This window comes from Heterocephalus glaber, unplaced genomic scaffold, assembly GCF_053883595.1.
Source record: "Heterocephalus glaber isolate CG9 unplaced genomic scaffold, H.glaber_assembly_v1.0 deba00000676, whole genome shotgun sequence".
Classification (NCBI taxonomy): domain Eukaryota; kingdom Metazoa; phylum Chordata; class Mammalia; order Rodentia; family Bathyergidae; genus Heterocephalus; species Heterocephalus glaber.
In genome coordinates this window covers 28,409,725-28,425,716 of record NW_028258156.1, presented here as the reverse complement: position 1 = coordinate 28,425,716, position 15,992 = coordinate 28,409,725, and the positions used below count along the sequence as shown (strand labels likewise).

Here is a 15,992-nt window from a genome sequence, read left to right as displayed (position 1 = left end):
TTTGGGCTGGGGAACCTTGGCGCTAAGAAGAGGGGTCGAGGGGCAGGGAAAGGGCGAGGGCTGGAGCGGAGTGTGGCGTCTGCCTGTGTTCAGGTCCCAGTGTGTTTCCCCCTGTTCTGAACTATGTCATTCACTGGAAAGAGAGGAATGCAACTGTGTAAATTTGAAAGTAATATTCCGCTGACCTTCCTCGAGCCTGGTGCATTATAAAACAAGGGCAGCAGGGGCTGGGGATTTAGCTCAGCGGTTTTGCCGCCTGTGCACAAGCGCAAGGACCTGAGTTTGATCCCCGGTACCAAAAAATAAAAAAATAAAAAAATAAAACAAGGGCAGCAGACAGAAGGGTTCTAAGACCGCTCCACGGCTAAGGGCAGTGATTCCGTGCTCGTCTCTTCCCACCTCAGGAAGCCAACAGTACACTGGGACTAGTGCTCATGTCAGTTTGCTGTGAATAAACATTTTCATGAGTAATTTGAAGGTCTTTATTTCCCTACGTGAGCATCAGTAAACCTCTTCCTCTTTCTACCTAAAGACAGATAGCAGTATTTTCCACAAATACACTATGGTTATGTTAGAGGAGGATTTGCTGTCTAGAAATGAAACTCAGAAAACTAGGTTAGTCTAAAATACTAAACATAGGCAGAACCTGGGCACAGTGGCTTAGGCCAGGAACCCGGCTTCTCGGGAGGCTGAGGCAGGAGGGCTGCAAGTTTGAGGCCAGCAACTTAGTGAGACCCTGTCTCATAATAAAATTATAAAGAACTGGAAATGTGGCTTAGCGGTAGAACTCTCTTGGGTTCAACCGTCATTCCATGCACAACAACCAAACAAACAATCAAACCAAAGCATTTGTCTGGCTGGCTATTTTTTCCTAAATAAAAACATTCAAAGTATGTGTCTTTTTGCCCTCTTTTGTGCAAAAATTCATTTGTTCTATCACTTGAGAAAAGATTTTCTAACTGTAATTTCCAACTATGAAAGCACTGTCAGCTTTTACTATTATTCCCCCTCTTCTCAAGCACTAGTGTCTTGTTTCTAAATTTATGGCTCTTATACTCGGAAGCTACTCACTTAAAATGAAGGTCTTTGAAAGTAAAATGGGTCTCAACAATGCCAGTTGTTTTCACCCTGGTTCTGAGAACGTCTTGCTGAGTTGGGATGTAGTTGGCTTGTGCTATTCTGTCCAGGTCGTTCAAATAGCTGGAAAGACAAATGACAGAACAAGCGCTAAGGGTGGATGTGGCTGATACAGTCCCCAAAACAAAGCCTAAAACATATTCGAACACATGCAATATTCAGAAAACACTGAAAGTTTTAAATTTTCTGTGAAATGATATAAAACCACTAATTTAAGACTAGATCTTACATAATTCCTACAGAAATGAAAATGTTGAGACTTCTCCAGCCACAAAATTCTTTGTTTTGTTTTGGTACCTGGAATCGAACTCAGGACCTTGCGCTTGCCAGGCAGGTGTAGCACTAGTGAGCTACATCCTCAGTCCTCTTAGTATTTTTCACGTGCCTTTCAAGTGAAAGGGAGTAAGTTCTTTAAGAAATACACCGTGCGTTTGTCCCTTAAATTTCTCCATCACACTTTTTTTGATGTAAGACGATGTCTGCATTCCACAAACCACTCTCTGGATGAAGGTTTTACATCTTCACTTCGGAGAGAGTAGTGAGGAAGCTGCAGGCCAAGTCTGAAGGAGAGGGCTCTGCTCAGTCCTGGGCTTCAGGGTGCTGCACGGTACGGTGCTCTGAATCACCCTCATGCTCATTTCCCCAGGCCATCAGCCACTCACCGGATGGTCTCTGCCAATTCCAACAAGTATGCTGTGACTTTAAAACGGAGCGGTACACACCGGGCAACGAAAGAAAGTAAACTATTTTGTACCGAGCTAAATGGTAGGAGAAAAGTTGCACAGAAAGCTGGGGTGTGGGGGGCTGCTGAGGAAGTGGGTGGAGAGTGACAGGCGTGATGGAAAGACACTCACGGGAGGGATTGGGACTGCCACCCCATAAGAAGGGGTCAGGCAGCGTGCAGACAGCCGCAGGCTCCTCTTAACTCAAGGAGAGGAAGCCCCCTAACAGGCGGGCTCTGCCTGAGGTGAGGCCCTGGGCGGAACCTGTGTTCTGCTGAGTGCTGGGAACAGCACCACTGTGTGTGTTCTCTGGGGTCGCAGAGTGACAGACGGCTCAGAAGATAAACTCGTGTACAGAGCAGCACCAGCTACCACAGCATTAAATGGGACTCCTCCTCCGAACATGCTGCTCCACCACTCAGAACAGGGTCTTGCAAACTAAAGGTGTGCGTTACTCTCACTGCTGTTGTTATTGCCGTCGTGGTGCTGGGGACTGAACCGAGGTGCCCCCTGTACACAAGAACAGCACTCTGACCACCACTCCTCACCCCAGCTCCTCGCTGCTGGGTCTGAGAGGGACTGAGCTGGAGGGTTATGCAAACACTGAATTAGCAACAGTGTTCTGGAGACAGGCAGGTACAGGTGTGTGGGTGGGTGACTTCCACAGGCATAGTATCCACTATGCAAAAAGTCTGGAACCAAAAACATTTCAGACTTTGCACTTTGAGGGGATTTGGGGCTTTTATACCTATGTTCCACCTGTATTGTTTTTACTGATTTTTATTTAAAAAATCCCAATGGTGATAACCCCTCCTCCAGTATTCCATCTGTCCTTTTAACCCCAGACATAACACTGTACTTACTGCAAAAAATTCTGATTTAACAAAACAAATCATAGCAAGATGTTTACTGTGCCTTTAAAATAGTATTCTTTGAAATGTGTTCTGATTACTCATAGATGCTTTTTCATTAAAACTGCTATATTCTAACAGTCTCTAAAAATAATGCACATTTATATTTCAACAAGACAAAAATGCGGCATTGTGAAAAGCTGCCATGTTTTAAATGATAGCTGTAAACTGGCAATTTGACATCCGTGTGAGCATCTGGCAGGACCCTACTACCTCCAGCAGAAAGCTCAGAAATCTAGGTGCCTCTACCCACACTGAAAACAACGTTGCTATGATTTCTTTCATTCTTGAAAAATGGCTACATCATTGTCTCTGAAGGTCTGAACGACCAGAAATGAAGGAATGGGCAGTGACAGCAGCACACTGCTCTCGGTGCAGCTCCCACGGCGTGCACAGGAGTGACGGAGACTGCAGTACGTGGACGAGTACCCGCGTGAGAGAGAAGACGTCAGTCCCCTGTCCCCAGGCGCCATGCCCTAATCATGAAGCAGCTCCTAGGCTGCGCTTAGCTGGGAGCAATCTTCTCACTGTGACAGTGATTCTGCTTACATAATTCTGTAGGTGCAGATGGTGGCAGGACAGATAACATGGCTTAAGTGTTATGCTCCTTCTCTGAGTAATTTTCTTTGCTGTGTTTTCTAGCCTGTGTGAAGTCTGGCTAATTTACTTATTGTTAAAAGCGATCACCTTGAGTAATGACAATAACAGTGATACGCTGTTGGTCAAAATCAGACATTATTGAAGCTACAGTGTAGGGGCAAGGACAGAAAATAATAAAAAGTCACAACCCAAATATAAATCAAATAACCTCAAAATAAGTGGGAATGTGAAGGAAAAGTGCTTTGTATTTATGAGTATCTAAGAGTAAAATGAGGACCTACTGTCCACGAAGGAGTATTTCTTTGTAGAAAGGATGACACTGATAAGACAGACTCATCATAAAAATGTTACATACACTAATTAAATCTTATATATAAAACTTTTAAAATGTAGATAAACAGAGGGAAAATATGCCTGTGGGTGGTACGATGATGTGCATTATTTATTTACTAGGACTAAGTCACACATCATACAGCACATATCACACAGCAGTGATGCGATAAGGTACTTTGGTCCACAACCCACTTATTTGTCTTTCACTGTGGAAAAATGAATGCATCTACCAACACCCGTCATCATCTAAGAAATCCTACTTTTGTCCCTGTAAGTCAACAGCTCTGTCCACAAAACAGAATATAGGAGAGTATTAAAAGTGCACAGTACACATTTTAAAGAATGATTAATGCAACACATGTAATGTCTGATATTCTTTAGTTTGTGTGCCAAATTATGAAAATAATATGTGCTTTTTAAAAAGTTATTATTGTTCTGTATAGGTCACCAAGCAGAACACTGGTTGGGTTTTATCACAACTTGTTTTACAAACTTTCTGGGGTTACCATCTGAAAAACTGGGGCAGATTTGTCTTCCAAAGACCTGCGTTTAATTATCTGTAAGCAGTGTCTAATGTCATAGGACATTCCATTAACAATTTTCAATGTAAAGCTGTTTTACTTAGAAAATATCTTGGGATCTCCATTCACCCCTCCAAAAGACTTTAGGCATCTGTCACAGAACACAGCACCATCAGTATCATGAACACAACCCAAATCAGTCACCCTCCCATGTAGCTAGTTCCAAGTAAACTAGAGATACATTCAAAGTCACAGTGGATTTCTCGAAGTTCCATTGCTTTCTTGGAAATACACTAGAAACATTCCTATTCTGCATGTTTCAATTAGAGTTCCCATAAGAAGGAACACACAGGAAATAAGAGCACCACTATCTACAAATACACACAAAAGACAGAAAGTTTGCAAATGCTGTCATCCTGAAGATCCTAAATTGTCCTAATGTGTCAGCCAATTCTGCAACAAAATTGACTCAGTGGTTATGTTTGCTTGCAAGTGACTGTTCACGAGAGCTTGGCTCTGAGGCTGCGATACTCACTATGCTGCGGAGTCATTCAGCTGGTACTCCCGGGATCTGCTGAAGCAGGTTTGCACTCCACTATCTTTCCACAATCTCTGTATAACTCCAGCGAGCTCTGCGGTCATAAAGCCTTCTTCGGCAGCTCCCGCAAGCACAAATAGCTGGCGAGCATCATCCTGAACACACAATGACCAATATTTTAGGGAGGAAAGGGGAGACATTAGAGATTAAAAAGGACAAAGGGAGAGATCAGAGATACAAATATGCAACAGTAAATTTTCTGTGTGCTTTTAATAGAGGTGACACGGCCTTTCTTCCTCTAAAGCACCGCCGTAAGAACTGGATTAACCAAAAGAGCACGATGACCACATGTGACAAGCCTATGCGTAGTGGTACCGTGTCTACCAGTGTCTACCACGGTGGGCACTGGAAACTGGGATAGTGAAGCGACCGCATGTGAAGGGGACCTGTCGACTCACTGTTAGCTGTGTGAGGAAGATGAGCAACTCTGAGAGCAGAGAAAGAATCTATGTTTGTCTTTCCCCTCCTCAAAACACTGTTAATCTAAGAAACTCATGAACCCATTCCAGATTACCTTAAAATGGGATCTAATTAAGTGTTAGTGTTCTGATATACTTTATCGATACAAAATGTCTTCAGAGAAGGGAGAAATCAATGTGAAGTAAAAAAGCAAAAATAGTTTCACAGAAGGATCTACAGATTCCCAGGAAACCTTGAAGGACAGAAGCACTAAAATCAACCAGGAAGTGACTGGGAGCAGGAATTTGCTAACACAGACAGAAAGAACAAAATGGACAAACCTTGCAAGCATTTCTAAATGAAAGAACAGTGTATACAACTTTAATTAAATTTTGCTTAAACATGGAGGCTGCCAATCTTTAAGTTTTCTGAACCATGTTTGACCGGTGTCGTCAGGGAGAACTGTAGCATGAGTCATCGATGCAATCTCAGGTTTTAAACAGCCACATGAGGCCTGGGCGTGGTAGCACATGCCTGTAAACCTAGCAAGGGAGGCTGATGTAGGCAGATCGTCACTGAGTTTGAGGCCGGCCTGGGCTCCACAGTGAGTTCAAGGACAGGTCGAACTACATAGTGAGACCCTGTCTCAAAAAAAAAAAAAAAATATATATATATATATATATATAGCCACATTAAGAAAGTAAAAACAAAGGAAGCCAGATGACATTAACACTATGCTTTCTTTAAGCTATACAGAAAAATGTTATCATTTCAACATGTATCCAATCCAAGTTACCTGGAGCTGTTTCATATTACTTTCATATGTATCAAGTCTTCACACACTTACACATGCAGCTCCTCTCAGTTCACACTAGATACACCTTGGGGGTCGGTAGCCACATGGAAGTAGCTGAGTGGCTACGAACTCTGGCCTGCCAGTCATAACACAGTTAATCCACAAACGGGGAAGCCAGGAAGCTTCTCCCCGAACAAAGGTCCTCTTTAGCCCGAGACACGGGGTTTTACACTGACTGGGTGGAGAACCCCTAATGGCTCCTGACGGGCTTTCTTCTAAGCACAGCTGGCTGCCTCCGTGTGGGGTTTGTAGCCGTGCATTCCACCAACCAGACTTAAGACATCTGAGGAAAAAACTGCAACCGTCCTATGCATGTACGGACTCTTTTTTCTTGTCAGTATCCCCTGAGCCATGCCAGAGAGCCATGGTTTAGGCAACATGACACTCTATTTAGATGCTATAAGGAATCTGGAGATGATGTAAAGCATATTCAGGAAGATGTGCACAGCAGCATGCAACTACTATGCCATTTCTATAAGACTCCTGCACGTCTTCGGATCTTGGCATCCGTGGGGGTCCAGGGACTGACCCCCAGGGGACGAGTGTGTCACAGCAGCTGATTGTAGTGTGACAGAGCGTATTATGATGCACACACAGCACAGGAGGAGCGCCATTTGGTGACCCAGGCTAGCAGAGTCTGCTAGCTGACAATGTAAATTCACCCTGTTGCCAATTTGAGGAACACTCTCTTTCAGCTGGAGCTCATCATGAAAAATAATTAAGTCTCTCGGCATGGGAACATATCTTCAAGCATATGTTTTCCTTTTTAGTAAAACACAAGGGAAAGGCACACAGGCCAGCAACATGTGCGTGATGACGTCCTCCTGAACCAGCCCTCCCACCACAGCTCTGAGTCCTTCTGAGCAGCAGCCCAACCCAGGAAGTGAGTACTCAACTTCCCAAATAATCATCACCCTTGAGAAAGTTCTCAGGGTGCCTGTTTTCATCACAATCTATTTATTCAACTTCAATTAACTTTTTGACAGAAAAGAATAATGCCTTCCAATATGGGTCATCAGATCACATTCTCTTCAAACTTTCTAAGAAGCCTCAAGAAAAGGCAGAAGAAATTTTGGAAGCTGTATTTATAAACTGCTCTCCGTGTGACATTCAAAAATGTCTCTTCCCTTTTTAGATCCCATGGATAAGTGAGCTCATGTAATATTTTCCTTTCTGTGTCTGGCTTATTTAATTTAGCAGACTGTCCTTTGGGTTAAAAAAAATAAAGATCAAATGGACAGTGATTAAACAGGAGTAGGGAGGGGAGGAAGAGGGAGAGGAAGTGGGAGAAAAGATCCAGGGACACAACGTAATGGACACGAAGGATGAACAAGTCCAGAGACCAAAGCCACAGCACCGGAGCTATAAATAATATCACTGGGTTCTGTTAAAAGAATGTTTTGCTAAATAAGTCGATTTCAGCTATCTTTGCCACAAAAGAAAGTGACTAAATGACATGACAGATACGTTGATGTGCATCACTACAATCACCATTTTACTCTCTGTATGGGTCTCATCCAAACATCAAACTATAAATCCTCAAAGATACACAATAAATTGCTTTTCAAAAAGTCTCTTCTTCACAAAATGTAAAATAGCTTTTTCTCGCAAAGCTCATTGGAACCTTCACCTCCGTATCATTAGCTGGACATTCAGGTGTCAGGGGCTTTGGCGGGAGGATCACAAGAGTTATTCCAACTCATGTTTCCTCTTGTACAAAAAGAATTCAAGGCACAGAAATGCTAGGCAACCAGGTTGAAGTTCCACAGCTGATTTGCCACCCAGTCAGAAGGTCGTCAATTACTACGCAGCTATCATTTAAAACAGGGCACATTTTTAAACTGCAGAATGATGACAATGGCCTTATCTTGCTACGGAAAAAGCCCTTTGTGAGATTTCTATGAAAGAAAATTACTCAGGGACATTCAGAAACATCACCGTGAGTGTATCAAATGCATGGCACAGCGTAGGGAGAGTGCAGGCTCTGCTGAAGACACGGGTGGCGCATAGCAGATGGGTGAGGCAGGGCACAGACCTCTGCTATGTGTCAGGTGAGGGGGCTCCGGGCGCAGCTCAGCAGTGCAGGGCCAGGCCTCCAAGAAAGGAAAGAAGGAACACTCTCCAAAAAGGAAAAGGAAAGAATGGAATTCGCTAGGCAATTATTTGAGAACAGCAAGGAAAACAATCCTTAGAGGAAGCCAAGTAAACGTGTGTGTAAAATACCAAGAAATAAAGGAACATAAGATGATGGAGAGAATGTAACTTCGCTTCCCAGGCTGTGTGCTGTGGGAAGCCAGCGAGGAGCTGCAGTGCACCACTGTTCCCAGGACAAAGAGTAGGTCTTTCCCAGGGGGGCCCGGAGCACCCCGCATACTGCACATGTTCGGAGCCACGCATGTGTGGTGAAGGTGTCACCTTCTGCAGGGACAGCAAGGTCCAGCGGGAGGGGGAGAGGAGACTAAGCCACCTTCTGCTGTCTTCTGACGTATCAGTCATAAAAGGGACGGAAGAGCAAGCTTGCTGTTGGACACAGTGCAGAAAAATGGGCATTCTTATGTCAGCCTTCAGTTCAGTAACAGGAACACTTGTTAACAATTAAAGCAACCTTCAAAACAAAACGGGGTGGGGGTGTGTGCATATGAGTGAGTGTGTGTGTGTGTGTGTGTGTGTGTGTGTGCAGAACAGGGACTGAGCCCAGGGACTTCCACACGCTGCCCAGTGCTCTACCACTGAGCTGAGTCCCCAGCTCCTTTTTAGAATTTTATTTTGAAAGAGAATCTCACTAAGTTTCCCATACTCTCCTGGAACTTGCAATCCTCCTGCCTCAGCCTCTCAAATAGCTGAGACCATGGGTGTTTGCCACTTAACATGGCTTGGGAGATTTTAACACAGGTTAGATGATTATTTATTGTGATACAGCAGATAAGATTTACAGATGAGATTAAGAGTTTAAATGAAAAACATCAAAAAGACTTTCTAAAATAAAGACTAAATACTACCATAAAAACAGTTAAAAAATGTGCTATCTTTGAATTTGGGGCCATAGGAAAAAACTCTATGAATGACTAACATATACATAGAAGTTCTTCATTTCAATGGGTTAGCTTACTTCATTAATTATATTGTATTAGCCAATAATATTTGCGCACTAAAATGACTTATGGATTTAATCTACCACATTATCATGGGATGGATTATTACAACAGTGCTGCTGCTCTGATTACAGTGAAATTCTAAGAACCATGACGGATCCTTTAAGAGTTGCTTGAAGAAACAGTAAATGTGAAACACATTTTCTCTAAAAATACAAGTCAACTTGCAAAATGACTTGAGGCAACAAAATAGGCAGTCATTTTTATTTTTTCTATAAGATTGTTTAAAGGTGGAAAAGGCCTAAAAATAGTATAATCTACATTAACATTAACTAAACTGCAGAGAGCAAAAATGTTGGCTAAATTGCAGTGAATTTAGCATGAAGTATAAGCTTTATTATGTCCAGGGAAATGACTTATAAATGTACCACATAATATACTTTTATGCATATTTATGTATCTCATGAATGTGTGTGTGTGTATATATATATATATATTTCAAATTAATAACATCTACAACTGTTGACATCTACGTGTTCTTCGTATAGACAACAGAACCTGCTGTCCGAACCGAGATAGAGGAAGATGAGAAGGAGAAATGCACTGTGCTAGAAGCATATTTAACAGTAGTATCATTTGGTCACATGCATATATCGGTATGTCTCAGAATCAAAACAACATAAATCACCAAGATTCTCCACCCTCAGGCTCAAACATAAACCAGAATACTACGATAAATGACCTCAATATTCATCTGGAAAAAACAGCACATAAAAATAGCCAGGGGCATTTGACAAAGAAAGCTGAAGAAGCAGAGCTGAAATTATTGGAGATTAAAATCCTACAGTACACATCACAGGCTGGGATGAATACAGATCGATAAGAGCAAATCCTCAAGCTAAATTTATTATATCGTAAAGGTGAAAGATAAATAGGTAGAAAAGGATATGGCTATTCAATGCTACTGATGTGTAACAAGTTATTTAAAGGAGAAAAGAGAATACAGACCCTCGTCCTGTGCATGCAACAAAACAAGTTGCCAAGGGGTTAGAGAACAAACACAAATGAACACTGAAATTCACTCCCTTATAAAATTTTTAAAATATCAAGAGCGTTTGGTAAACTTGGCCGACAGAGTATATTTTGAACATAATGAAAGAAATAATAGAGAAAGTTTAGAAAATAAAATACATGCATAGGGCCATAAGATTAAGAGCAATAAGCTAAATATGAGACAAATCTCTTTGAATGGACAGCGGCAGCAGGTTGTATGCATGCACCAGCAACGGGCCAGGGGACACAGAGACAGCGGGAGGGAAAAGAATGCAAGCCGCGACGTACAGAGGCACAGACATAGCAACGATGCGCAAATCTGTAACTCCACTGAAAAGGGAAAATTCACATAAAACGGATGTACGAATTACTAAGCAATCTGGCAAAGCTTTTTGTTGCTGTTTTTGAATGGAAGACTCCTCAATTTTGGTTTGCAAGACTCTAAGAAAAGCGATTCCCAAAGACTGCTGATGTGAAGTTAAACAGACGCGACCTTGCTCAAAAGTAGCGGAGCCCCTCTGGCAGAGGCCACAAACCAAGTGACTCCGGAAAATACGGCACCAAATTATTAGGACAGCAAGAGAGCACCGTGCAGGAGTCTGTTGTGCTGAAGCGGGGTGAGCGGTGAGCGGGCACCGCGCCCTCCAGCCGAAGGGAAGCTAAGCTTCTCCAAATTGTCTTCCAGGACCAGTCTTGAGTTTTGTTTTCATTTTGCTTTTTCAGTTTATCTCAGCACTGAAACTACTAGAAGAAATAAAATTAAATTCCATACATGCACATGCTAAAGGATCAGAGTTAACATGCATGGTGTCCACTGCTACAAGGCTGCATAAATCCCTCTGCTTAAGTTTGGTCCTGATCCTGACATTCCTACGACAGAGGCCTCGGGCTGCACCCTGAGCAGCACTGCTCCAACTGCCCAGGGCCCAGCCAGCGCATCGGCCTCACTTGCTTCCCGAACTTCGCTGGACTTGACTAGAAACACACTGATCTAGATTATCAGTGTTGTGACTCCCAGGTGGCCCGCTGCTCGCCTGCTGAGGAAGGTTCTGAAGGACACTGGGTATAAAATTCCATGGCTCCATACCAGTTGTTTAAAAAATGTTGTTTCCTCTCATTTAAAATAACTAATGTGTGATGTGCATTGCAAATCTGCTAACTTAATCTCTATTTCTTGAAATTTCATACTTTTTTAGTCAATTCTCACCAAATCAACCCAATACTAAGCTGTAATCCCAACTGAAATACTCGAGGTTGTCTTTGTTTGTTCTTTCAATGAAGCTGCAGAATACTGATTCTCAAAGCTCACATGGAGGAGAAACGGGGGAGAACCCTGCTGCTATCTGACAGAAGAACAATAGGAGGAGGAGTGGCCTTAACCTGCTGGATGCCAGTCAGTTTTAAGAAGCAAGAAAAATTAAAATGATATGATTCGGATAGTGACAGCAGCAGGGTAGTGTTGTAAACAATAACACCAATAAATATTTAATTGAGCATCTATTATAACCAAGGCATGTGGCTAATGCTTGGTACTCATTTGCGTTACTCCCCACAGTCCTATAAAGTGGACTTTATGCACACTCTTGCAGTGAAACATAAGTGACTTAGTGACCAGTCTGGAGAAAAAAACTATCAGTGGGGTAGAAAAGTCATCCAGAAACACACAACTGAAGAGCAGAGGTAGCACAGCGCATACAAGTCAGGAGGAAGAGACTGAGTGTTTAATACGTGGCTACAAGGAGACAGACAATGATATTATAAGATACAGTTAGGGCCTTTCTAGCAAGAAACACAAATAACGTTTCCGGTGGATGGAGAAAGACATATAAAAAAACCACGAACATTCCAAAAGTATAGAAGAATTTTAAAAATAATTGTAAAATGAAGATTTTTTTCCTTCTGTCAAGACCCAAAATAGAATTGATTGCAAAAGAGTTTTGTAACAAGAAAAGAGTATTCAAAAATGTTGGGGGAAATATTCGCAATGTACAATGAAGACTTCACAATAATATCCAAGAGAATCACTGGGAAGAGGACAAGGAACTTAACAGAAAGCAGAGGAGGTCAGAAAAAAGAAATCCCAAGGAGTTCACAAGAGAACACCAGCACAAGATGTGCTAAAATGATTTCACTTAATTAAAAACAAAAACAAAAGAAAAGTTAGTGCTTGTCATCTGTCAGCTGTTAAAGAAGACAGCGCTGATAATATCTGAGTCAGCCAGATCCGGGGAGGCAGACACAGGGCAGCTGCTGCTGCATGGGCCCCTCCACCTGCGTCCATCCTCTTCCCCCGGGTTTGTCCAGGGCAGTCTTAGCTGTCCTTGGTCCTGGCGCCAATGTCCCTTCCTCACATCCAGGCCACTTTAATTCCTCCGTGGCTTCCTTGCACCCCTGCAAGGCCTGCTGGGAGTGTGAAGCCAACCCAAGGCCAAGGAGAAGCATGGCCCAGCCCAGCAGAGGAGGGGAGAAGGCACCAAGTCCATGCCATGGACGGCCAAGGCCAGCGGAAGTGACCTTCTGCCTGCACAGAGGACAGGTGCTGGGTCCGCCTAGGGAGCGGGCAAAGCGGGCCCAGGGATCTGCTCTGGAGCCTCAGAAAGAGGGTGCCAGAACAGGAAAACTTGGGGTGAGAACGAAGTTATTCACGGCTGCTCCTGAATCTAAGGTCAAATTATCTCAAAAAAAATAAAAAAGGAGAAGAAAAGGAAAAGGGGTACAAAACAAAATTCACTCAGAGGAAAATACGGAAATAAAACCACTTCTTAAAAGCTGCTTGCATTGAGCCTTCACTGCTCCAAAAATACAGGCTGCAAAACCTTTCTCTCCTGCAGCCACACGGAGCTTTTGAATCAGGGCACCTACACACGAATCTCAGAGAAGACTTCAATTACCACACTGGGAAGTGGTACAGTACAACTTCCATTCAGTCCTTCTTCTTAATCTACAAGGAGATTCCTTCTGTGTAGTCCTTTGAAATGAAGGTTAAAGAGCTTAGTGTGATTAACATTTCCAAGAAAACTTCAAGATCGTTTTTAATAATTCAAAACATTCTTCTAAACTGTCTTTGCTGAAATGATTTGATTATATCCAGAATATTTTTTTGCCTCATCTAATATTCAATTTGGAAGTTGTACAGTTATCATTTCTTCATTCAATAAATACTTTTTGAGAGTGTTGAACAAACAAATGATAAATGAAACAATTACCTGAAATGGTCTTGGTTATGGTCCTCACGGTGTATCTTTCTTCCCTGGATTTCTTCATCTTACGCATCTGTCACTTTGTAGCCCTTGCCTGCACTTCCTCATTGCTTTGCACACTACTCCTCAACCCCTGGTCTACTGTTTTGTTCTCAGTCTTAGCACACTTGACTGTTCTGTTTGATTTCACGTAAGTGAGAACAGGAATATGTTCTCTCTACGCCTGCTAATTTGCCATATGATCCTTTGGGTCCACCCATGTTGTGGAAAATGGTAGGTTCTTTTTTAAAGTCTGAACAATATTCCATTGTGTACATATGTTTATGTACTTGTACAGACATATTTACATATGTGCATATATATCTAGGCATACACATGTATATATGCATTTCCATATATGTGTATATATTATATATGCAAACACGCACACACCCACATCACAAAATGAATTTGGCCATTTGTCTGCTGGTGGACACGCTGTGTCCCTCTCTTGGCTGTTGTGACAACGATGTCACAGACACAGGGGAGCTGCTGTCTGTACAGGGGGTGATTTCATCTCCTTTGGCCATATACCCAGAAGACAGATGGCAGGGTCTCATGGTTGTTCTATGTTTAATTTCTTGAGGAATCGCCCCACGCTTTGCATAACGGATAGACTAACCTACATCCTCACCAACACTTGTTAGCTCTTATCTTTTGACAACACCAGGACTACAGTTAATGCCATTGCATTAGGATTTCTGTTTAAAAATTGTAGCTTTCCTCCTCTCTCTCACACACACTATCTAGAATGATAGGCGTTAATCTGTTTCATTACAGTAATGATTCTATCTATAATATCATGTTGTAAACCTTAAATATACACAATAAAACTCATTTAAAAAGGATCTTGAAATCTAAGTGAAAACTTTAATTACACTAAGCTTTCAAATTTTGTTTAAAAGGATAAACTAGGTAAATTAATGATTTATAAGAAAAATTTAAAATAGCTCACAAATAACATTTATTTTACAGATTTCTCCAATGTGCATTCTCGAATGCTGCTTTCATTCATTTTTCTTGTCAGTTAAGGATGAGTTTCCCAGTTGTTAAAAGAGAATCTAACAGATTCTAAGACAAAACGTTACAGACTCTACATAGAAAATCTTCATAATGCAGGGTACAGAGACAGTGTGTGCATACAAAAACACATTAAATACATAAAAAGTGCAAAGGGGTAATAATATTCAAATGCACCCACTTTGTGAAAAAATTAAACATCATCATAGGATTTCATTGAAGGTTTCAGGTCAAGTCAAATTTTTCATCCGTTATTCTAAAAGAATCAGTGATATATGAACCATACGCGAATGACAAGCTCAAAATAAACAGATAAAGCAGTCAAACAGAGGCTGGGGACAGAAAGAAGACAAAGCGTCCCATGGACTGGACCAGATTGGCTTCCCAGCAGACTGCAAACTGGACACCAAGCCCAACAAGGACACAGGGCCTGGGCCCAGGGCCCACGCCTGCACTGTATTCTTCCCGATGGGGAATTTCCACGGGTCTCCATTTGTCCACTAGAAAAACAAATGCGTGGAGCTCACTCATCTCCAAGGGTTCCTTTAGCTCTGAAATTCTGATACATGCTATTTTTAATAGCAAATATTTTCTTATTCCAAAGAAAAGCAAACTTTTATACTGCTTACTTTAAGATTAGTCTCCTTTTGAGTCTGGCCACGAAAACAAATAATTAGATCATTTCATTTTTCCTGATTATAAACACAGATTTCATAAGAATTTGCTTGGAACTAACTACACAAACTCAAGAGGAGGCCACAACATCCCCCAGAGCCTCACGTGTTGAAGGGTCACTGCCCAGCCCACGACACAACCTGCGACATGGTGGCAGCTCCAAGAGGGAGGCCTAACAGGAGGTCTGGGTATTGGGGTGGTGTCCTTGGGGAGATTATCACTCACACCCTCTTCTCTCTTCACTTCCTCCTTCGTAGGCTCCCACCATGATGTGCTTCCTCGCCACAGGCCAAAGGCAACAGGGACTAAAACCTCCAAAACCATGAGCCAAAATAAACCTTTCTTATTTTTAAGTTGATCGCCTTAGGTATTTTGTAATAGTAATAGAAAGCTGACAAACACGGGGATGCAGAACTGCCCAGTGTGACACGTTATGTGGGACTTACGGCAGTAGTCACTGAACTGTCCAAATATCCTGATGAAGAAGGTAAGTGTAGCTATAAAGGGGGAGGCTGCAACCTCTCTACTGTTCTTCCACTCACTACTAAAGCTCTTGCTCACTTCCATCCACATGTGAAATGACCATGACATCAACAAGCCTGTGATAGAGAGCACGGTGCTGCCACTCAACTCATTTGTCTAAACTCTGTAACTCACCGCCCGAGCAGAGTCACCGAAGTCTATCTTCAATCTTCCCATGGCCCTGATAATAGCAATGATGGACTGGATGGTGTTGCTGTAGACCACTGCTTTGTACTGCTTGCATTCCTCTTCCGAATACCCCGCCTCATGGATAATTCTAGTAAGATGAGAGGAAAACACAGAACACTTAATTT

At 42.3% G+C, this 15,992-nt stretch overlaps 1 protein-coding gene across 2 annotated transcripts in view; it reads right to left on the bottom strand.

The window, feature by feature from the left end:
• The window catches only part of Gnai1 (G protein subunit alpha i1), a 79,046-nt gene that overhangs the window by 14,039 nt on the left and 49,015 nt on the right, over positions 1–15,992 (bottom strand). For both annotated transcript variants that reach the window (XM_004839749.4, XM_021253984.2), the window contains exons 3-5: positions 15,814–15,955; positions 4,760–4,917; positions 1,072–1,200 (exon numbers count right to left, since the gene is read on the bottom strand). In XM_004839749.4, coding sequence (XP_004839806.1) covers positions 1,072–1,200; positions 4,760–4,917; positions 15,814–15,955 — 429 coding nt within the window. The remainder of the gene's footprint in view (positions 1–1,071; positions 1,201–4,759; positions 4,918–15,813; positions 15,956–15,992) is intronic.